This window comes from Bos grunniens, chromosome 1 (genome assembly GCF_055505025.1).
Source record: "Bos grunniens cultivar Pamir isolate PY7600 chromosome 1, Bosgru_T2T1.0, whole genome shotgun sequence".
NCBI classification, from domain to species: Eukaryota; Metazoa; Chordata; class Mammalia; order Artiodactyla; family Bovidae; genus Bos; species Bos grunniens.
The window spans coordinates 76,610,319-76,634,988 of NC_141165.1; the positions used below are offsets into that span (position 1 = coordinate 76,610,319).

At 38.7% G+C, this 24,670-nt stretch overlaps 2 protein-coding genes and 1 long non-coding RNA gene across 6 annotated transcripts in view; 1 reads left to right on the forward strand and 2 right to left on the reverse strand.

The window, feature by feature from the left end:
* On the reverse strand, positions 1 to 5,851 carry CRYGS (crystallin gamma S). Of its 2 annotated transcripts, none has more exons than XM_086398203.1 (3): positions 5,739 to 5,851; positions 746 to 988; positions 1 to 347 (listed from the first exon to the last, which is right to left on the reverse strand). In XM_086398203.1, exons 1-3 carry the CDS (start codon positions 5,757 to 5,759, stop codon positions 75 to 77), a joined length of 537 nt encoding a protein of 178 aa, XP_086254329.1. In that variant the 5' UTR covers positions 5,760 to 5,851; the 3' UTR covers positions 1 to 74. The 2 variants fall into 2 exon arrangements, with proteins under 2 accessions (XP_086254329.1, XP_086254318.1); XM_086398192.1 differs by lacking the exon at positions 5,739 to 5,851 and adding an exon at positions 1,131 to 1,555.
* Positions 2,394 to 10,294, forward strand: LOC147379693 (uncharacterized). The gene is made up of 2 exons (XR_015163093.1): positions 2,394 to 2,855; positions 8,536 to 10,294. It is a non-coding gene; the product is annotated as an uncharacterized LOC147379693 (long non-coding RNA).
* Positions 7,434 to 24,670, reverse strand: part of TBCCD1 (TBCC domain containing 1) — a 26,979-nt gene continuing 9,742 nt past the window's right edge. For all 3 annotated transcript variants that reach the window (XM_086398153.1, XM_086398145.1, XM_086398163.1), the window contains exons 3-8: positions 22,949 to 23,104; positions 20,171 to 20,537; positions 18,211 to 18,397; positions 17,580 to 18,077; positions 11,502 to 11,652; positions 7,434 to 8,157 (exon numbers count right to left, since the gene is read on the reverse strand). In XM_086398153.1, the coding sequence (XP_086254279.1) occupies positions 11,523 to 11,652; positions 17,580 to 18,077; positions 18,211 to 18,397; positions 20,171 to 20,537; positions 22,949 to 23,104 (1,338 nt within the window). In that variant the 3' untranslated portion in view covers positions 7,434 to 8,157; positions 11,502 to 11,522. The remainder of the gene's footprint in view (positions 8,158 to 11,501; positions 11,653 to 17,579; positions 18,078 to 18,210; positions 18,398 to 20,170; positions 20,538 to 22,948; positions 23,105 to 24,670) is intronic.

Sequence of the window (24,670 nt, forward strand, 5' to 3'; positions counted from 1 at the left end):
TGCATGCCAATTGTTTTATTTATAATGCTTATTTGGATGACAAGGCCAGCCAGCGTTTGGCCGCATCTGTATCATCACTCCACAATGCGGCGGAAAGACTGGACAGCTGGGGAAGCTGCACCCCAGTCGACGGGCTTCCGGTACTCCTTCTTGTCCAGCAGGTACTGCCTGCCTCGGTAGTTGGGCAGCTCATAGAAGATCCAGGCGCCCTCCAGCACCTTACAAGAGTGGACCTCCCGCATGTGGAACTGCTCCATGATGGAAGGGCAGTCTTCCGTGGTCTCATGCATCTGACCATTAAAATCCCCTTTCTCAAAGATCTGAAGCTTATACTGGCCTCCACTAGACTGAAAAAAAAAAAAAAAACCAGAAAACAAGGGGAAAAGAATAGCAACTGTTACGGAAATGAACAGCAGGCTAGGAACTCAGAGAAGAGAGCAGTTCAGGACCCACCATCTTGAAAGCGAGATGATCTGAACTCCCATCCCAACTGTGTACTGACTAAAACAGCTGACGTTCAGTAAGGAAAACTTTATTCCTTAAAATATATAAGGGGTAAAGAAAGTGGAAATAAATCGTGTGGTCTTATGATGAACTGATCTAACACTTGACTGAAGTCTCAGCAGCCAACAAGAGACAACCACCCATTAAGAGGTAGGAAAATCTTAAGAAAACTCCTTTACATAAAAGCCTAAAGGGGTGGAAGGGGAAGGAGAGAGAGAGAGTCCACCACCTCCAGACTCACCAGGTGAACAGCCCTGCAGGAGCTGAGGCGGTCGTTGAGGCCCATCCAGTGCTGGTACTCGGGATACTCGCCCCGGGGTAGGATGTACATGTACCCAGCAAAATTGGGCCTTTCATACACAGCCCAGGTGCCTCCTTCCACTCTGATGGAGTTGCAGCGGCTCAGGTACATGTGGAAATCTGCACAGTCGCAATCGCTGTCATAGTGGCGGCCTTGAAAGTTTTTGTCTTCAAAGAAAGTAATCTGGAGTACAGGGCAAACAAAGAAAGGACTGAGGGGTAAGGTGGCTGCGCTTACAGAAAAATGAAAATTAAGGGCATATTTCCCACTTTAAGAATTCCTTTTCCCTCCATTTTGAGGAGAGAAATATATAGTTCTACTGTACCTCACATCTGCCTTCTGGCAGACAACTTTGGTTGTCAGCAATAGGAATGAGGACTTTATGAGGGCTTAAGATGAAGCCAAACAAGAGTGCTCTACTATAAGCCATTATTTTCAGACTCAGGTTCATGGCTTCTTCCTCACTCTGCTGCTGCTGCTAAGTCGCTTCAGTCGTGTCCGACTCTGTGGGACCCCGTGCGACCCCATAGATGGCAGCCCACCAGGCTCCCCCATCCCTGGGATTCTCCAGGCAAGAACACTGGAGTGGGTTGCCATTTCCTTCTCCAATGCATGAAAGTGAAAAGTGAAAGAAGTCACTCAGTCGTAGCCAACTCTTAGCGACCCCATGGACTGCAGCCTACCAGGCTCCTCCGTCCACGGGATTTTCCAGGCAAGAGTACTGGAGTGGGGTGCCATTGCCTTCTCCGCTTCCTCACTCTACTTACCACATTATGTAATACGTTTTTCACTTTTTTATCTGTCTCTCCCACCGAGACTTCTTTCAAGGCCAAGGATCAAGTCTTATTTAAGCTATGGATTCCTATGCCCAGAACTGGACAAAACCCTCAACAAAGGCTGGAAGAAGATGAGTGAGTTCCATATATAGAAATTCATTTTAGATGATAAGAAATATAAAAAGAAAAACAAAACATAAACTTTAGCTTAAGAACTTTAGATAATATAGAATATACAGATATGAAGATATAAGTTTTGTACTATTATGTTGTTGCCAATAGAGTCATTGCAAAGTAACAAAACGACAAGGCAAGAATGTTTGCTTCAAGCTCTTATCAAGTTGCACCACAATCCTCAGGGTAATCCTCCAAGGCCTGTGACAGCACTGGGAAATATGCAGCCCTGGGAAACAGGGAAATACTATGTCTGGGTGGAGAGCTGCAGCTCTACAATCAGCCCTGCTATTTTAATCAAGCCATCGCTCCAGGCTGCAGCTTCTCATTGGTCAAATAAAAGAATTGGACTGGAGTTGAAGCCCTGGCTGTAAAATAAAACTTCTCTCTTTGAATTAGGCAGTCGAGTTCCCAGGAAGTCCCAGGGCTTCATGACGCAGTTTCTGAAAACCACTAGACCAAATGGACCACAGAGTTTGTCCCTTCTGATTCTATGATTCCACACCCATGATCATTGCCAGGTTATATGCCAACTGAAATCACAGGTGTCATTCCCTGATGCTGTGCTGCCACCTGGTGGCTAACATGCTTTATCAGTTTAGAAGGAGGAAAAACCAGGTCAGCCATTTTAGATGACCGCAGCAGAGCCAGTTAAGAGTCTGGACAGGACTTTTGAAGAGAGGATCTCTGGGGTGAGGGTTGAAGGATAAGGAGGGGTTTTCTAGAGGCAGAGGGAAAAGGACAGCTCGTTTAAAGGAATAAAGCAGTGAAAGAACATGGCCCACCATAGAGTAGGGACAAGTACTTCACTAAGCCTGGTGCAGACTGAGCACGTGGTGAAGACTTAGGAAATAAAGCCAGAAGTGACCCAGAAGCCATGCTAGAATAATGTAGCAGCTTGTGTCTACAAATAGCTGACTGCTATGGTGGAGTTGAGAGCTGCTGAGGACCAACCAAAGGCAATAGCGACATGAATGACACTGAGGAGACAGTCACAGAAACGAGGATCTGGTGACTAGCCAGATGCAGGGGCTGAAGGAGAGGAAGAAACCAAGAATGACTTGCAGCTGGGCGTAACACCGCATTCTTTTCTACCCCAGGTGAGTCTTTCTGGATGGGAACCTACTAATAGTTTTTTCCTTCCACTGTAAACTGTCCCCTCCCACCCCTTCCGTTTCTCTCTTCTCTTTCCTGTTCCCTAAAAAAGCTTCCTTACCCTTCCCACCCCTAAATCATATACTCCACCCCCTTTTGCCCCTTCCCACATTCATCTCTTCCTGCTCCCTTTTCCATTTTAGCATAAGACAGGTTTAGAGATATGTGGTACCCCAGTTTACAGATGAGAAAACAAAATTGCAACACCACTCGTTAAATCTAGGTAACACTGTCCACTGCAGAGTTGTTCTGAGGGTCTGATGGCACAGTGCCAGTAAAGCAGTTTTAATAGCTGCCTCATGACTGCCAATAAAGTTTTTCTACATTGGTGACAGATAAAGAAGTTAAATGACTTGCCTAAGGTCACTAGCTAGTTACAAGTTGGTTGTGGACAGCAGCGCAAACTTCTGGCCAGTAGTCAGTGGTTACTTCTTCTCCCTCTGTTGTCTTTCTACCTGCCCAGCTGGCTCTGTTCAACATATGCCATTTACTCTTAGAAATGGAGCAAGACTGATCCTGAATCTGACAGGATTTTCCCAAAACCTGTGGTGAGATCTTTAGGAAAATCAAGGTAACCTAAGAATGGATAGCTTCTGAACTCCTTAATTCAACTGACCTTTGGTTTTTGGCCAACTATTCACCAAATAAGATGTTCTACAAGGGATATGCCATGGGAAATTAATCTTTCTTCCTTGTTTCTCACACTTACTACCTTCTGCACACTTACGTGGCTGACTTCAGTATATGAACAGTAGAAATCTGTATAATTTTTTGCTTGCTGTTCACCTTCCCAGCAGACCAGCCAACCACCCCAAGGTTGAAACAAAGCACGAGTATTGCCATAGTACCATTACTGAGCTCCAGGGCCAAGCTGTTCTTTTAGTTGGAGACCTTCCGAATCTTAGGACCTAGAGAATGGTGCACCTCTACTCAATTTCAGTTTGTAGAAGGACCATCTACTTTATAAATATATAAATCCACTTTATAGTCAGCTGAGAGGTTGGACAAAAAAAGATGTTGAGAAGGCTAAGAAATGTGCAGATTTTCCTAAAAGTTATTACAAAATCCCTCCAATTGTCAATTAAAAAAACAAACAGCCTGCTAATCCAATACAGAAGAGGGGAAAATGTCTTGAGTATTCTACAGATAACAAAAACAAACAGAAAAATTGCTTTTGCCCAGCCCATAACTCCTCGGATTAAACTGCTAGTAAGATAGTGAGAAAGGAAGAAGCAATAAGAGTAAGAGACAAATTACTATCCCCTTTGACCTAGCAAGTAAGTTTTGACTAAGTGAATAAACCAGCTACGAGGAATAAGAGTACTCCCACGCTGGAAATCATTGAAAGTGGGAGTTATTCTATAATAGCCTTCCTTCCACGCATGTGGATAGCCCACTAAAGACTTCAGATTCTCTTTAGTGGATTTTCATGGCATATTTTTCAAAAATCTCAGAGCACTAAAGACATTGTCTCATTTTTCCTCCCCAAACCTTCTGGATGCAACTATGACTATTCGTTCTATTTTCCAAATTGGGGGGAAAAAAAAAAAATCAGGCACTAACCAATTATGGAACAAGTTAACAGGTGCCTCCTGAAAAAATACAATGGGAAGTGCCTGACATGGCCGATGTAGCTTTCATGCCAAGGCGCTAGTCTAAATCTAAACATGAGAAAACAATTAGAAAGATTCAGATTTCAGTACTTTTTGTAAGACATCTGGGTTTGGAGTTTGAAAAATGTCAATATCTCAAAGAACAACAATAAAAATAGGGGAGACTGTTCTATATTAAAGAGGCTAAAAAATGTTAAAGAAACTTGACAACCAAATGAAATGCATGGTCCTTGACTGGATCGCACATCAGCCAGCCATGAAGTATTTTTGCGGGGAGCACTTGGAGAAAATGTGAATATAGTCTGAATATTAGGTATTATGTTTTGCTAAGGATATCATGTTTATACAGGGAATGCCCTTGTTTTTAGGATATGCCTAAACACTTAAGGCAAAGTATAATGAAGTCTGCTATTTATTTTCAAATCATTTAGTAAAAAGAGAGACAGAGAGAAACTAGATATGGCAAAGTGTAAACAATTGGAAATTTAAGTAAAGGACAGACAAGTATTCTTTCACCATTTCTTATTAAGATTCAGTGGGTTTGAACATTTTCAAAGTAAAACACTGGGGGAAAACCAGGCACCGGAGGCTTTCTTTAGACCTATAGTCAGTGAAGAATTAAAAAGAGAAGGAAGATATATTCCCTCATTCACAAAGAGAATCAATTTCCAGTCCAACAATTATGAATCAAATATTTTAGAGGCAATTTTCCTGATCTAAGTCAGCAATTTATTTAGGGAACAGGATAAGAGTAGCTGCTGAATGAAGGGGAGATGTAGGATTTAATTCACCTGATTGGTCCACCCACTTTGGCTACTTAGAATATTAATGGTTGAGGCTAAATTTCACAAGACAAAATTTTAATTGAATACTGAAAGTTTTCTACTCCACATAATCCTCTTATCTGCACATCTTATTCCTGTGGAAATTCAAAGATCAGTTGCTAGAAGGCAGAAACCATGATGATACTTACACATTACCTACCTGTACAGTATTCAACATAGCACCACACATGAAGATAAAACCCTTAATAAATTATTTGGTAATTGCTGGAATTGAAAATATAATAAGAATTCCTTCATCTTTTCTTCAATCATCCCAGCCTTCTAACTATCACACTCACCTCCAGGTAAAGAAGCAAAAATGTTTCTTTCAATGTATCATTACGTGAAAAGAAACTGGGTAGGCTAGAAATCAGCGTGACCATTTACTTACTTTGGTTCCAGCTTTAGACATGTTTGGTGCATAGACTGGTTTCCCCAGTGCTGAAATCCAGGAATGGCTAGAGAGTTACAGGCACAGAGACATTTATACTGGGCTGGTTTCAAATCAAACATTTGCTTAGTCATGAGAATAGGATCCAAAAATTGAGTCAGTCATTTAGAGGCTATTGATGGTTTCTAGAAAAACAATCGGGATTATGAAATAAAGGAAAGCTTCAGTACCCTCTTAATGCTTACCAAGCCTTGCTGCATTATAGACTGCTGAGTCAAGACACCAAAACCCAGCCAAATTTTTCAAAATTAAAAACAAAGAAGATCCTCTTACCTGGGCAATTTGGTTTTTTAGCAAGCAGCCACCTTGAAACCCCCAATATCTTTTTTTTTTTTTTACTTCAACAGAGCTTGTAGGAGATGAGTTGAAAAACCACACTCTAATTCTGAACGGAAGTAAAACATGTTCCAAAGCAATGAAACTGACATGTCAACTAATGGCAGGGCATGATACTGTGTTTGGGGGAAAGTCAACACGAGTGACGTTTTAGGCATGACCAGAAAAACTGTAATATACACTGTATATTAGGTACTACTATTGCGCCATTGTTAAAACTTCCTGAATTTAATTATATGTACCACGATTATGTAAAAGAATGTCTGGTTTTAGGAAATACATACTAACGTATTTAGGAGTTAAGGTCCCAGATGTGGGGAACCTATCCTTAAACTGTTGAGCAAAAATAGAATAGTAACACTACGTAGAGGGTGGTAAAGTGAATATGTGTGTGTTAGTCACTCGGTCGTGTCCGATTCTTTGTGACCCCATGGACTCCTCTGTCCATAACGCAAGAATACTGGAGTGGATTGCTATTTCCTTCTCCAAAAGTGAATGTAGCAAAATGTTAACAATTGGTCAACCCAGACAAAGGGCATGTGGGAATTCACACTCCTGCCAACTGTCCTTTAAGTCTGACATTTTTTCCCACACACACACATACATACAAAAGTTCTAGTCCACAAGAAAGGGTGCTACGGTATGTAGCCCGAGAAGTAGAAAGTTACTGTGGAAATCCTGTATCACAAAGGTTTAGCTAAGCCTGACCTGCCGCCTGCTAGGTGGCATTTCTCTGCCATTCTATCATCTTAGAACCCGTGTAGAGAACAGTTTTTGGCATTTAATATACCTCTGATTTTATGAATAAGATTACATCTCACATAAACTCAAACAACAAATCAAGTGTTCTCCATTTTAATTTTCCTGGTCAAATATACTCTTCTTAAAAGTTCTACTTCACACTAATAAAGACTCCAGCAAATATTTTTATAAATGGGATGCCCCCAGATATATTATGGTTAGTTCAGAAAATGACAAATGTGCCTTGATATGAAGCTTGTTGGGTTATAAAGTATTAAGTTATGTGCTTAGTATTCTTTAAAGAAAGTATCTAATTAATACCATTAACTTTATTAACCAATAGCAATTTCCAAAACACACTCCTACTACTCCAGTGTTTCTTTATTTGATAATGCTCTGCTTGGTTAAATTTCATCTTAAAAACCGTAATAACTCCAATTAAAACATTCTGAGAGTTAATTTTCACTTTAGAAATAAGAGATATTTCTTATCTCTTCACAAGAGATTTAATTTTGATATAATTACTAATTAACTGACCAAAGAGCATATGAAACAACATTTATCAGCAATCAGATTATTTATTAAACTTTTCCTTTATCTTAAAGAACACAACTCTCCTATCAAATGTAAACTTTATTTTGATATAACATCACAGAATGACTTTGGAAACCTTTCCTAAAGTTAAAACTTTATTTTTTAATCAAAAGGAGAAAATTACTTTTTAGAGTTTTATTGAAAATTTGAAGCAGAAAATGAAAAATAAAAAGTCTACACAATTTCATTGTTGTATACTTTAAGGACTAAAATCTTTGTATAAAAGCTTTTCTGCTATATTTATATTTATACTCCAACAAGTCATACTTTCATTTCAATTCTTTTTTAAAAGGCGTAGCAATTTCAATTTAAATACTTACAAAGAACTATAAAACTCTTATTTAACTCTAGAAAGGATGAAACCCTTTCATTACACAACTTAAAATGTAAGGTTTACTAAATCAATACTCAAGTCATTTTAATATTAACATAATGTCTTCATCAACTTTTTCATTTTAGTATCATAAAGTGAGCCTTCTGATATTCTATAAACAATATGTTTATATAATAGAAGTTTAGACTAAAATTCAATGTAAACAATAACAAGTGAAATTGGAAGGAAACATAAAGGTCTTAAATAGGAAGAAAAATCTCCAAAGTTGAGAGCAGCAAGAGCACCTTCCCAGTTTAGTTTCAACGTGTGCACAATCTTCTGTTCATCCACATGTTGCCAGGACCCTGAAAATGACTGGAAAAAAAAAAAGAAAACAAAACTATAATCACAATTTTCTGTCACCTTCAAGGAAAAATAGGAAAAAACCCTTTTCACAACATCACATAAATCAATCAGATAATAATTTAGAGTGATAAAACTCTAAATTTTTAGTGTGAGTTAAAAGTTAACTACATTCCTGTTTTCTTAGGTTCACATATAGACATAAAGAAAAGAAACTCACATATAGACAAAGTAGTAGGCAGTGGGGATTAGTCTAAAGTAAAATTTTATCCTCTTATAGTTCCCATTTCCTTTGTTTAATCTTCATCAGATTTTCAATTCTTAACTTCACTATTTATTGACTATTGTAAGTGACAGACTTTATTTTCTTGGGTTCCAAAATCAGTGCAGATGGTGACTGCAGCCATGAAATTAAAAGACGTTTGGTCCTTGGAAGAAAAACTATGACAAACCTAGACAGAATATTAAAAAGCAGAGACATTACTTTGCTGACAAAGGTCCATCTAGTCAAAGGTATGGTTTTTCCAGTGGTCATGTATGGATGTGAGACTTGGACTATAAAGAAAGCTGAGCATAAAGACTCTTGAGAGTCTCTTGGACTGCAAGGAGATCTAACCAGTCAATCCTAGAGGAAATCAGTCCTGAATATTCATTGGAAAGACTGATGCTGAAGCTGAAGCTCCAATACTTTGGCCACCTGATGCAAAGAACTGACTCACTGGAAAAGAACCTGATGCTGGGAAAGATTGAAGGCAGGAGGAGAAAGGGACAACAGAGGATGAGATGGTTGGATGGCATCACTGACTCAATGGATGTGAGTTTGAGCAAGCTCTGGGAGTTGGTGATGGACAGGGAAGCCTGGCGTGCTGCAGTCCATGGGGTTGCAAAGAGTCAGACATGACTGAGCGACTGAAGTATTGTAAAATTCTTTTTTCATAAAAAGTAATACATACTGAAAATATAAACAATGTATAAACAGTAAAGAATATGCTACCCAGCTTTGGAAAACAGTTCAGCAGTTCCTCAAAAAATTAAACATATGGCCTTTCAATTCTACTCCTCTATATTGTATACTGAAGATAAATAAAAACATATCTCTACACAAAAATTTATACAAGAAAGTACATATAGCAGCATTATTCACAACAGCTAACAAGTGGAAGCAACTCAAATGTCTATCAACTGATGAACAGATAAAGTGTGGTATATCCATATAATGGAATATTAATAGTTGTTGTTTAGTTGCTAAGTCGTGTCTGACTCTTTTGCAACCCCATGGACTGTAGCCCACCAGGCTTCTCTGTCCATGGGATTTCCCAGGCAAGAATACTGGAGTGGGTTGCCATTTCCTTCTCTAGGGGATCTTTCTGACCCAGGGATCACACCCATGTCTCCCATGTCTCCTGCACAGCAGGTGGTTTCTTTGCCACTGAGCCACCAGGGAAGCCCCAGTGGAAGAGTGCTGCTGCTGCTGCTAAGTGGCCTCAGTCGTGTCCGACTCTGTGCGACCCCATGGACGGCAGCCCACCAGGCTCCCCCGTCCCTGGGATCCTCCAGGCAAGAACACTGGAGTGGGTTGCCATTTCCTTCTCCAATGCATGAATATGAAAAGTGAAAGTGAAGTCGGTCAGTTGTGTCCGACTCTTCGTGACCCCATGGACTGCAGCCTACCAGGCTCCTCCATCCATGGGATTTTCCAGGCAAGAGTACTGGAGTGGGGTGCCATTGCCTTCTCTGAACAGAACAGTATCCAACCATAAAAAGGAATACTGTCACATGCTATAACACAGATAAACCTTAAAAACATTATGCTAAGTGAAAGAAGCCAGACACAAACGCCACATGTTGCATGATTCCACTTATCAATACCTGAAATGTCCAAAACTGACAAGGCAAGTGACAAACAGCAGGTTAGAGATTGCCCGGGAACACGGGGCAGAGGAGATATCAGAGTTGGAGGATTTGGGCCTGACTATCAATGTATATGGCCTTTATTTCTAGGGTGATGAAAATGTTCTGGATTTGTTCATGGTGATGGTTGTACAAACTTGTGAATATAATCAAAGCTGGTGAATTCTTCACTTTAAAAAGTGAGTTTTATGGTATGTGAATTATATCTCAATAAAAATTAAGAATAAGTTTTCTCCTACCCTAGACATCCAGTCTCATTCCTCAAACACTCTTAACAATTTCTTTATAACTTTTCAGAAATTTTAAAAGCATATAATTAGTATATAAATATGTGGGATTATCCCTCCTTTTTTTTCTCAAACACACAAGGCAACATTTTACTCCCCTTCTCCCCTTTTACTTTCACTCCACCACAGATCGTTCAAGGTGAACCCCTGTAGACATACTCCACTCTTCTTAAAGATGCACTCCAAGCATGAACGAACTGGTTCATAGGCACCAGCCCTCTACTGAGAAACATTTGGCTTGTTTCCAGCCTACAGCTATTTCAAATAATGCTACAATGAACATTTCTTTTAAACAGATCTTTACATATCTGTAAGCTAAATCTAAGATGTGAAATTACAAAGTCAAAGAATGTGTGCATTTTTAATTCTGATTTTGTCAAACTATCCTCCAAAAAGGTTGCACAAATTTACTTTGCTCAGTGGTAAGTGAAATGTCTTAGTGTTGTAAATTACGTTTTTGACCTCTGCCAAGGTGATAGATGAAAAATAGTATCTTACATTTCTAATTTTAAGTGAAAGTTAGCATCTTTATAAGTATCCTTCTGTGAACTACCTACTTATGTCCTTTGTGTTTTTCTATTGTGAGTCTTTAAAGATACTTTCAAATAGCAAAATAAGCTAATTTCTATTAGAAAAAAATACTATGTATTTGGATTAAACAACTTCCAGTAAATGTGTCTGTATCTATGTCCTCTTCTATTGAATCTGCAGGTTTCCTAGAGTTTAGTATTCAAACCTTCATTTGGATTAATTCTAGTTATTTATTAATGCACAATTAACAAAGACTAGCTAAATTAAATGACTAGTATGTGGGTTTACAGGACAGAGGTGAAATGTGTTAGAAAGAGTAAACCTTAAAGCCATATACAGGGAAGTACCGAACAGCTTTGGACTGTGCCAGGCAAGAGACAAAAAAGACAAATTTGGCTATTCTATTTGCTGATAACGCTATAGGTTCTGTTTGAATATTCTGGTTGGTCTTCTCAGTATAAAATGTCATAAATATGGGCATTTAAAATTCTGTATATGCTGGTGGGAGCAGTGGAAAAAAATAGCAATGGTTGGTAACATAACAGTCTGTGTGGTTTTTTTTTTGGGGGGGGGCACACATAAGATTTCCTCCAAATAATTTACGTGGTCGCCATTGTAAATACCCACCAGTGTTTCGATGAGGAAGCCTTATCCTGCTGCTTGTTTGGAGCCTGCTGCAGGAGGCACAAGGCTGTCCAGCTGCTGACGGTGTCCTGTATTAATCAACCACTCATAAAACTTGTTTTCCACAAGTACCTGAAACTGCTTCCTTTGATCCCTAAAACGGCAAAAACAATGCACTCCCATTAATTTTATACCAAGTGGTTATAAAATGCTTTAATCAGATAAATTTTAAATTATTTCTAGTTATTCATTTGTTCTCTCTGAATGACTGCTTTGTTCAGTGCTACATACTACATCACCACTACCACCACCAAAAAAAAAAAAAATTGGTCAAATACAATTCTTTGTAAAAACTTGTCAGTCATTATATATTTTGTTCTACTGTGATTATTCACTCAACAGATATTTACTGAGGACCAGTGATGCTGGGTAGTGTTCTGACTGATAAGACGTGTAAAGGAAAGAGAAATGGCCTCTGTCCAGGCAGCTCTGCACCACAAGACGCCAGAGGGAGTGGTTCCCATTGTGATCTATGTAGTCCGTAGCTCCTTGTGAACTGCATATTCTAGTAGGGAATATAGGTAATAAATAACGTGTGTGTGTGTGTGTATGAACTTAAGTAGTTAGAAAAACAGAGCAGAGTAGGGAAATTGAGAGTATTGGGAATGCTAATTTAGAAAGGAGGGATAGGAGACACCTAAGATCACACTTAGGCAGAAATCTGAATGAAGTGGTGGATTAAGCAAAATAAATATCTGGAGAAGAACATTCCAGGCAGAGGGCACAAAAACTGCAAAGGCTCAAAAGTGAAAGAATATTTAACACGTTCAGGATAAGCAAGAGAAGAGACGCTCCTGACAGCCAGGAGTTGGCTTAGCACCTAGGCTTAGCTAGGCCTAGGTGTAGTCTGGATCTGGCCTGGCTGTGGTGCTCTTCCGTTAAATATAAATAATCCCACAGCACACCAATAGCAGACAAGATCATTGTGGGATGATGCTAGATCAACACAAAAACAAAACCACTCCAAAATCATATCTCAGGTCTGGGTGAAAAACAAAAACATTTTGTGATCCAAACCACAAAAATGACTGAGCATTACCCTTTCCTGGCTAATGAGTGACTGCTGTTTCTTTACAATTACATTTTTATCCCTTTTATTCCTTTCTTTAATATAAAAATTGTTATAATACCAAATCACAGAATCACCCTCACTTCCAGATTGCATCCAACTCACAACAAGACCCTCCCTCAAATCATCTATCACACCCAAAATGCAATGATCAGTTCTTTTAAACATGCTTTTATGGAGATGTAACTAATTATCTCCCTCCTTGCAATAAGTAATGATATCCAACTTTATTCTACAGATACATTCCTGGTGGAGTATGGCTGGATGGCAATGAGTAAGTAAGATCATAGTATGGTGGGAGGACAGTGAATAAGGAAAAGAATGGGAGAAAAATGAGGCAGAAAGGGCCTGGTAGGTACCACGAAGGTTTTATATTGCATTTTATTTCAAGTATGACGGGGACTCATGACAGGGACCACAGTAAGGAAATTATATAACCTAATCACTTTAAAAGGATGATGTTGGGAGTTTCCTTTCAAATTAGCAAACAATTCCTGTCTTTCCATGTTCCCAAGGTGAAATTGTGTGCTTTTCCTTGTTTCTAGTGTTATCAAGGATCTTACCACTTGAAGACACTATAACTCACAGTTAACATGTATTAAGTGCCTTACTACATTCCAGATTCTGCACATGTGTATAAGCTTTCTGTACGTGTGGGAAGATCTAGGCATCTAAATACCAGCAGCATCCAAACAACAGCATTGCTTTAAAAGAATGTTTTTCCAATGATCCACTTTTATATCGCATCATTATAATGATTATATTACATATGATAATAGTTCATAGAAAACAGTAGAGACACTAAGAACCTAGGTTCTGGAACCAGGCTGACCAGATGCAAATCCTGACTCCTGTGTGACTTTGGGTAAATTACTTAAATTTCTCTGTTCCTTAATTTCCTCATCCATGATAAGGAATTGTTCAGTTCAGCTCAGTCACTCAGTCGTGTCTGACTCTTTGTAACCCCATGAACCAGGCCTCCCTGTCCATCACCAACTCCCAGAGTTTACCCAAACTCATGTCCATTGAGTTGGTGATGCCATCTAACCATCTCATCTTCTGTCGTTCCCTTCTCCTGCCTTCAATCTTTCCCAATATCAGGGTCTTTTCACACGAGTCAGCTCTTCACATCAGGTGGCCAAAATATTGGAGTTTCAGCTTCAGCATCAGTCCTTCCAATGAACACCCAGGACTGATTTCCTTTAGGATGGACTGGTTGGATCTCCTTGCAGTCCAAGGGACTCTCAAAGAGTCTTCTCCAACACCACAGTTCAAAAGCATCAATTCTTCTACGCTCAGCTTTCTTTATAGTCCAACTCTCACATCCACACATGACTACTGGAAAAACCATAGCCTTGACTAGATGGACCTTTGTTGACAGAGTAATATCTCTGCTTTTTAATATGCTGTCTAGGTTGGTCATAACTTTCCTTCCAAGGAGTAAGCGTCTTTTAATTTCATGGCTGCAATCACCATCTTCAGTGATTTGGGAGCCCCCCAAAAAAGTCAGCCACTGTTTCCACTGTTTCCCCATCTATTTGCCATGAAGTGATGGGACCAGATGCCATGATCTTAGTTTTCTGAATGTTGAGCTTTAAGCCAACTTTTTCACTCTCCTCTCTCACTTTCATCAAGAGGCTCTTTAATTCTTCTTCTCCTTCTGCCATAAGGGTGGTGTCATCTGCATATCTGAGGTTATTGATATTTCTCCTGGCAGTCTTGATTCCAGTTTGTGCTTCATCCAGCCCAGCGTTTCTCATGATGTACTCTGCATATAAGTTAAATAAGTAGGGTGACAATATACAGCCTTGACGTTAGGAAGAAAAAATGAGTTAATACATAGAAGGTGCTTAGAACAACAGTACGGGGCACATAGTAAGTGCTCAGTACGTCTTACTTACTTTTATGGTCATAGCATTGTTTTGCTAAGCTGAACATGACTGATCCGTATTATTAATATCCTGGTGGCTCAATCCATGAGATACAAACCAAGTAGTTTGGAGGAGAATAGATACATGTATATGTATGACTAAGTCCCTTTGCTGTCCATCTGAAACTATCACAACAGTGTTAATTTGCTATACCTCAATACAAAACAAAAAGGGTTTTAATTAAAGAATCTAAATGCAAGTGTGTAAGTATATCTTATATACTTCCTTCCTTAATCCATATGCCACAAAAATGCATCCAGAAAATTAGATGGCTGGATCGAGTCTTTTTTCAACAGTTTCTCTTAAAATGAAGTTAATTCTAACAGGTCATGTCTCAGATATTGAGTAAACAATCTCACCTAGAAGATATGTCTTTCAAACTCATCACTAAGCAGGGTGCCTTACACTCACACTACTACACATGGTACAGGACACACCACTACAGTGTCTTATACCTGCATCATTACTGTAAGTTATCTTTATTAATGAACCTTTATACCAATCTTATCAGGTAGAAAATACACTATATGTATGTGATATAGCCAAGCGATAGATCAGATGACACCTTCAGTGTCACACAGTAAGTGGCATGGTCTGTACTAATTCCTGAGTCAGAGTACTTTCCACTACAATACAGACACAGCTGTCCAAAGAACAACACTAATTTTAACATCCAATAAAATCAAGAGGGCTAATTAAAATAGGCACTCCTACTTACACATCAAATCACAGCTCTGGATCATGAGAAATAGAAACATTTTTAGAATGGCTGCTATTTTCCAAGATAATGATAATCAGGAAAAATAATAACAAACAAAAAACTAATACCAAGCAAATGGAATCCAATTATTAAAGTAAGAGTTTTTCTAAGTCTTAAGGATCAAGACATTATTAGGATATAGGACATTTCATGTAAACAGCCTCCAAAAGAACTTGATACCCTCTTCTTAAACTAACTCCAGCTCCCAAATGGACATTGTTGTAGGAGAAGCACCCCTTCATCCTGTGGTACTATAATGTTTCTTAGTTATCTTTCCTAACATCTCTAACAAAATTAAATACCAAAATATTGTACAGACAATAATTACTTAATTATTAAATAATTACTTAATAATTATTCTGAGCACCCACTACTTTTTAAGTTGTACATGCTATTCTGTCCAGAAGAAAAGTGATCAAAGGTGTCTAAACTGGAGTCCAATTTTTGAAGTCATCTTTGTCTTTTTTAGAAAATCTTGTACCAAGTTCAGCCTCCTGTCAAAGTATTTCTGGTTTCCACACCCTTTATCTCCACTCTAGTCCAGTTTTTTAGTCTAGAATACTGTAATATCACCCTGACTTCCCTCTTTCAGATCTAATCAAAGGATCTTCATATGTGCCAATCACATTTCTTTATCTGCCATACCATCTAATAAGGTGGTTTGCACATTATAGGCATTCTATAAATGTTCCTGAATAAATGAAATAGATTTCTGAACTTCATTCCATTGTTAAAACCTTTTTATGCCTTCTATTATTTAATTCCACATAAATCTAACTCTTATTGACTGATACACAAGATTCTACATAATCTGGCTTGATCTACTCATACAAGTTTAAATATCATTATCCACACCCTGAATCTTGTTTAAGCAACTGATTTCCAGGACACCTTAAGTCTGCTTCTGTTTCCACATCTGTTCCTCTGGTGCTGTTTCAAGTATTCTGCCTAACCCTCAATTCCTATCCAAACTCTGCTCATTTTTCAATGTCCAACACAAATTCTTTTTCCTCCATCAATCTTCTCCAACTACCCACACTCATGTTTTCTGAATCTTTATATATGCTTTATATATAGCGTGTCCCTGGCTTAGAGTTTAAAGACAAGTACCCTTGAAATAAAATTTTGTGGTGGACATAATAAACCATAAGCATCTATTATATCAAGCATGTTATTAAAAACAAGATACTTCAGTACCTACAAAGTAAGAAAAAAACAATTTCAGAATAAAAGACAGTATTCTAAGTTGACTAAATTTAGCACTACTTAAAAACACTGTACTTATTTTTCACATTTTACTATGAATTAGGAACTTTGACAAAAACTGGCACTAGTCCATGGACCAGCATTAGGAATCGACTTCTCGGAAGTCTATCTGTAGAGTAGAGGAGCCAGGACCTGTATTTTTAACAAGCTCTTTAGATGATCCTGACACACAACCATTTGAGAACCACCAATATAGTGCAGAGGAGAAAATTAAAAACTAAAAGTAATCCATTTATGATTGACCTTATATATGGTCCTTCATTTAAGTCTTATTATCTGCCAGTTAAACTGAAGCTTCTTAAAAGGAGAGAGTCTATTTGGGAAGGTCATGTACATACTGCTATATTTAAAATGGATAACTAACAAAAACCTATTGTATAGCACATGGAACTCTGCTCAGTGTTATGTGGCAGCCTGGGTAGGAGGGAATTTTAGGGGAAAATGGATACATGGATTATGTATGGCTGAGTCCCTTCACTGTTCCCCTGGAACTATCACAACATTGTTAACTGGCTATACCCCAATACAAAGTGGTTTTTTGTGTATAAAAAAATAAAATTTACTATGCCAAAAAAAAAAGGAGGGAGTCTAATACTTGAGTATCCACTTGCTCCCATCCCCCAACCAAACAGTACCTGGAATACTGACCTTAACAAAAGACACACTTTGTCTATTTTGTTTGTTTAGCACAATTATAAACATGTGCAGATTAATTTGGGGGGCTTCCCAGATGGCGCAGTCATAAAGAATCTACTTGCCAATGCAGGAGACGCAGGTTTGGGGATTGGGAAGATCCCCTGGAGTAGGAAAAGGCAACCCACTCCAGTAGTCTTGCCTGGAGAATTCCATGGACAGAGGAGCCTGGCGGGCTTCAGTCTATGGGGTCACAAAAGAGCCAAACACGACTGAGAGACTGAGGATGCATGCAGATTAATTTGCTTTCCCGTGGAGTTTTACATAAGACAAGTTACTACTTACTTCTAGAAAATACTCACTTTGTTAAACGAGCTTCCTTCACAGTTTTCTGCCAGACCTGTATCTTTTTTTCCCTTTGGCTCAGTGCTTTCTGATATGCAGATGGAAGACCCCCAGGTATCTCTGTTGTGTCCCCTTCCATTTCAAATGGAATAATAAACACATAGAATTCACATGGTGGTAGGAGTCGGAAGACACTTGGGCTGCTGTTCTCTCTGCACACAATCATGGGATTATCCCAATAGTTAGGCACTGTAGCAAGGCCGGTCCTAGCCATGTGGTCCTCCAGCATTGGGTAATGGGTATGAAAAGGGGCAAAAGTTACTCTCTGGTTCCCAGAGAGAATAAGGGGGCGTGTAGGTGTCAGAATGTGAAAGATGCAACCTGTCGTCGATGAGATAGACAGACGATGGCAAACAGCAATGACTTTAACGTTGTCACAGCTGTGGAGGTGAAGAGCAGTCTGTACAGGGCCCAGGACAAAGGTGCTATTTCTGCACTTCTCAATTGTCACGGATCTGAAAAATGAGGTAAATTCCTTTGAATAAGATTAAAAAACGTTTGGCTACAATATTACTCTGTGATGACAAATAAAAGGACCCCATTCTAAAGAAGATGTAACAACGTCAGGACACTATGAAGACTGCTTACCGTAAGGGGGAGAGCAGATATATAAAAGACTCGTTGCAACGATGGATCTTTACATGTGCCCCCACCAGAGTATCTGAGCTCTTGGCCAACGTCTGCTTGTAAACCTGGCTCATCACCACCATGCGGTGCATCCTTGGGGCCACGTGAGTATTACAGGCAATCTTCGCTCTCTTGGTTGTCCCTTCAACTATTTAAGAAAAATACATAAAGATAGTTTCAAAGGAAACCCATCATCCAAATGAGCTCATACATATCTACATGTCCATATGTCTAAAATTAGATACATAACAGGTTTAAAAAGTGTTAGATCTGAGTGTCAGGTAAAGAGCTGTATGCTATACTACTCTCTGTGCTTTTCTGTATGTTGCCAAATTTTAAATTGTCTTTTTAAAAAAAGGTTAAATCTACAATCCATTCAAGATTGCCTATAGATCTAAGATTTTTTTCATGTCTACTCTTCAAGTTAAGTAATGTGCCTAAGGCCATATGGCTAGTAAGTGGTAGAGTTGACGCGATTCAAGTATCTTCCCCAACTCACCTTAATTTATCATCCCAACTCTGAAATATTCTTTTTAAATTGCCATAATACAAATTCTGAACTCCTCCCAAGTTACTTACCACATCATTCCATGCATTCTATTTAGGTTCATGTCTTTACTCCCGGGATCATTACTGAGAGTACATCTTCCTCTCAGACATGGTGCCTTGCACAAACTCACACTCAAAAACTCTGTGCAGGCTGCCCTCCTAACACAGTCTCCCCATGACGTCATTGCTTTCTCAGACTGTACTTCCCTGCAAGCCACCAGGACCACTCTTGTAAAGAAAACTGCCAAATGTGGAGAGGTCACGCAGTATGCTATTCTTCTTTTAAAACAATTCTTGTTTTCTTTTATTAGAAAACTAATATACGGCTACTGCAGAAAACTTTTAAATACTATAAGTAAAACAAGATAAAAATTATTTGTAATCCTACTATCTAACACATTTTGTAATCCTAAGAGGTCAGATGTCCTTTTTCCTCCTAGTACTTAACCTAACAATGTTTAAAAACTTACTTGCACTTATATTTCTTTTATCAACATCAATAATTATATAGTATCTCCTGTTTATAGGAGCCATACATACCTGAGAGTCTGACCTCATGCTAGAGCAATAACTTGGTTGCATATAAAATACTTGGATCATTGTAGATGTTGCTCAACTGTTTTCTGAATTTTAGCATTACAAAAATTTGATACAAAAGTGATTTTTTTTTTTTTACATTTGCATGGAAACTATTTTCTCTTTATCTCTGAAACTCAAAGATTTTGGAAGTATATTCTAGTCTTTTCCCATTAATTTTGCCTGGCATTTGCCTTAGTGCAGCACCTATTTCTGAGGCTCTCTTCTCTTAAAACTTATACCTGGGCTCCAAGAAGTCATACAGTACCTGAACCTATCCCGTTAGCCATCACTGGACGATCAGAAGTAGATACCTTTGCAACCAAAGCCAAATTCTCTCTACTATAAATTTACATTTCTAATTCAGAAATAGCTAGTCTGCCTGTGTCTGTATAGCTAAAAGAACTTCATTTTTGCAACAACTCTATGAGGGTATAACTGTGGAATAGCCAATTTCTGCTAAATGGCACAGAAAATGGGAAAGCTTCAAACAAATCAGCATGAGAGTGAGAGGGAAAACGAGCCAGAAAAGACAAAAGTAAAGCAAAGAAAGAACTAACTGAAGTTGGAGTTTCTGTTAGCTGCAACCAAAGCAAGTTGGACTAATGAGTCAACTGAGATTGTTGCTGCCTTGAGAAAAAGTCATTTACAAAAGAGATGTTCCCTTTTTTCCCTTTTATTGTAGCAATATTCTTGAGGTCTTCCACAAAAGATGTGTGATCACTAATACACCAGAAAATACTAGGTTCCATAACCTGTCATTCAATTTAATATAGATTAAGATATTAATAAATACCTTGGTGAGCCCAAGCCAATTTCTTTCCAGACTTGAGGCAAGCAGATGTACCAAATGGATTCCCAGTCAAGCAGGTCCTTAACCAGGCTTCCAGCTTGTAGAAAGAAAAAGTCTTAGAGGCCTTTGAGAAGCCCGTTTCCGCATGCAGTGGATGCCACAGTGCAAGTTCATAGAGCGGATATATCTTCCTAGCTCCACTCACTGTACCTTCGATAAGAAAGCTGAGCGCCACAACAGCTTCCCGAGAGACTAGACTACTGTGGGTTGAATGAAATGATGCAGTAAGTTGCTCTGGGTCTAAAAGCAGCTCAAGGAGATCTGACAGATGATCACAGACAAAAGCCTGATGACTGTAATCATTCCAGTTCTAAAAAATATCAAAAGAAAGCACTCTTAACAGAACAACGAGATTCAGTGAGATCTGAAACTTTCATATTTTAATTGTTTTATGTTTATACTTTGCCTCATCCCCCCAAAAGCATTTAAGGTGACTATACAAAACTTACAAAGATTTTCTGTGCATGTGATAGGTATAAAGAGATTCTATCCTACCTAAGATAATCCAAAAGTAACACTAGTAGCTAAGCTTCAGTGTGTGCCAAGCACTGTTAAAGAAACTTTATCATTATTTAGTCCTAGCAACAGTCTTAAATTAGATGCCATTACCATGCCCATTTCACAGATGAAGAAATGGAGATACAAAAAGAAATTTGCCCAAGGTCACACAGCTAGTAAATATTCTAAAAGTTTACATCAAACATTTCATGAAGCACTAGGTTTTTTAAATTTACCTTCTCAAATCACAGAATTTCAAAATCTGATGAAAAAAGGCAACTGATCTTACAGTAGTCAGATTTAAAAGAAGTTATTACTTTGGGAATAAGCTTTGAGTTGGTAGACATTCTAATAACTTGGCTCATTCATTTGACATATTTTTTTGAATACCTCTTATGTGATATGACCAGTGTTATGTGATGAATTATACAAACTGAGTAAGACATGGTTCCTGTCCTCAAGGAATTCAGCATCTGTGTAGTGAAATGACAACATAAACTAAAACACAATGAGATAAGACCTATAGCAGAGATCTGAAAGATGTTCTATGGGCAGGAGAGGAACAAGAACGTCATTTGGGGAAAACAAATCTTAGTGTAGTGCTGTTTGAATAGATTCTTGATTGACATTGGTAGTTTTGCAAACAGATCAGGAAAAAAGGCATTCTAGCCCTAGTAAACTGCATCCAAAGGCCCATAGGAGTAAAATTACATGCTATGTTGAGAGAAAATTCTGGGTGGGGTGTAGGGAGCATGCTGGGAAGTGGCAGAGGAAGGTAAAATGGTAGGTAGCGTCCATTCAGCAAAAGCCTTGCATGAAATACTAAGGTCTCTGGGCTTCATTGTGTGTGCCAGAGATTTTCAAACTATTTTGTAAACAGCTATACCATTTTCTCTTTTGAATAAACTCTCTTTTGGATGCCAGGGAACACTTCAAAGCAGAGCTGCCCACAACCTCACCTGCTCTTCCCCCTTCTTGCTGCATCTCCCTCCCCCATAGTAAGCAGCCTGGAGAGGACTCCAAGAGTACAAGGGTGAAGACAACAATGACAGTGAGAATTCACTGGTGGAGTTCTGACAGGAGATGGATACAACTCATCTGTATTTAGGAAACTCCAGTGTAGTAGGTGGGCTATAGATTAAAAGCAGGATGATCAAGTAGGATCTAATACCAGAAATAAAAGTAAAAAAAAAAAAAAAAAGACACTAGGACCTATATAAGAAGAAGAAGAAAGACAAATTTTTAAAGTTATTTTGGAATCAGAATCAATAAGGCTTGACAACTAAGTAGGTAAGGGTGGTGATAAAGAGAGCATGGATGGCTGGCTGGTAGTAACTTTCACTGGCACAGGGAATACAAGTTAATTTAAGTGAAGGGAGATTTACTGCAGGGACACATAGTCATCTCCCAAATGGAAGTACAGAGAGGCCTCATCAGAACTGGAACCGGAAAGCCAGTTTGAACCTCTTTCTCTCCCAGGACGCTCTGCATATCTGTTCCATTCTCTTCTTTTTCTCTGATTCCCTCAGAGTTTAATCCATCATAACTCCAGGTCACTCACAAATGTGCTAGCTGTGCTGGTCTCAATGCCACATGAGCTACCAGCTCAAATACCCATCACCAATTGGTAATTTCTTCAACCCCTTGGGGTATTGTTTGGGCCATGGTCACCATTTCAAACCAGACCACTTTCAAATTCATGCCAAGGAATGGGTTACTCTAGTCAAGTGTCCATCCATGATCCAGTCAGTTGCTGGGAGATGCCATACACAAATTAAAGTCACCATATACTGGTGCTTACTGTGCAACAAGTCATGTGCTGTATATTACTGAATTCTCACAGCCACTCAGAAATAGGCATTATCATCCCCAAGCAGAGAAAAGAAGCGAAGCAAGAGAAGTTAACTGACTTGCCTACAATCACGTGAAATCGAATTCATCAACATTTGCAAAAATGTGAACACTAATTAAGAGTCAAGTGAATGATTTGCCAGAAAATTATCTAAGTGATTTTTGTGTCATTGAAGGAACTGAAATCACTTCTCTATGTTGATTAGGACTACACATGTTGATTTTGTTTTATAAATAGGAAAAAAATCAAAACAAAACAAGCCAGCAAATCTCTGGCTTATATAAGTTATTCAAAGTAATTTTTAATGAAGGCAATATATCTCCCTCGAAAATTGTCCCTGTCAGAGAAAGAGACCATAATTTAAACAGTACCTTATTATGACAACTGGATTTTTCAGTCAGGTCAGGAGACTGAGCTCTGTGTCTGGGACTAGGCCACTCCTCCCCAATCAAAGATGTCCTCAGGGAGACCTTGTTTAACTGCTGTATATGTAAGAAGAGCAGAAACTGCAGGGTGTCCACGGAAAGCTGTCCAAGAAGAAAATAAATGATGAACCCATGTCCTAAAATGACATCAACCACTAGTCTACAACTAAGTAGGTATAGTAAAAGAAGTCACAACAGTGTTCTGACCCTAAAAGGGCAAATAAAACATGTTTCTAGCATTGGATGCAGGTGTCTCTGGCACCCAGATGGAGTGTCTAAAACTAAACTGGAGTCACTTATCTTCTCAGAAAGCTATGTAGCATCTATGGCCACTGATATTCTCTCCCAAAAGTCATGAAGCCCATTCTTTTTAGAAGTATATTATTTCAGAAGTTTAAAATTATATTTAATAAACCTTGGTAATTTGAATTAAAAAGTAGAAAGAAAGGAAGGAAATTTAATCAAGACACAGAAGTTAAACATAATCATAAACTAATCAAGAAAGTTTAGGATATCAGGGTAACATCTGAAATTGTATGTAATTTTTTGGTGTATGGTATTCTGTGGAGGAGTAGGCCTCAGGTTTTCATCAAATTCTTTAAAAAGTGCTTGATTAAAAAAAAAACTACTACTGGCCTGACAAATGTTTCTAAATCATTTATTTGAAGAAGGTATGGTTTGAAGCTCATGATTATCCTCATACACCCATTCCCATACACATACAATGGAGGCAAAAAAGTGAAGTAATACCTCTGGGACTACAGCTATATTCACCCTGATTGCCAACACAGCTCAAAATCATGAAGCCTAAGGAACTTAAAAATATGGGTTCTCAGAACCACCTAAACCTAGCTATTCAGATCAGCAGTCAACATGGAACCTCATGAATCTATGTATTTTTTTTTTAGGTTTTTTTCTTAACTAAAGTTACTTTCTTAACTGAACCTTTTGAGGTAACTGTAGTTTCACATGCAGCTGCAAGAACAAAGATCTGATGTACTCTTTACTCAATTTCCCATCTTGCAAAACTATTGTGCCATAGTATTGACAGGGTATTGACATGGATGCAGTCAGGGTAAAGAACACTTCCATCCACACACAGATCCTCATGTTGCCCTTTTATAGCCACACCGACTTCCTACCTTCCCTCACCCCTTCTTCAGCCCCTGGCCACTTTTCTGTTCTCTGTTTCCATAATTTTGTCATTTCAAGAATGTTACATAAACAGAATCACAGTATGTCATCTTTTGGGACTGACTTTTTTCACTCAACATAACTTCCCGATTTTATACATATTAGTACTTCCGTTTAATAATTATGTGTTATAGTGTCATTACTTCTCCATGTACCCGCCTCTCCATGAGACTATGAGATCTCTTTTTCATTTTTATGTTCCTAATAACTAGCACACATAGTAAGCACTCAAAAAACACTGGGGCTTCTTGAAGGTTTTATTCATCTCTGTATCCACAGCACTCACTACTGCACATAGTAGGCACTCAATAAATGTTTAAGGGCTGATGCTGAAGCTCTGACACCTTGGCCAATTGATGCCAAGAGCGGACTCCTGGAAAAGACCCTGATGCTGGGAAAGATTGAGGGCAGGAGGAGAAGGGGGCAACAGAGGATGAGATGGTTGGATGGCACCACTGATGCAATGGACGTGAA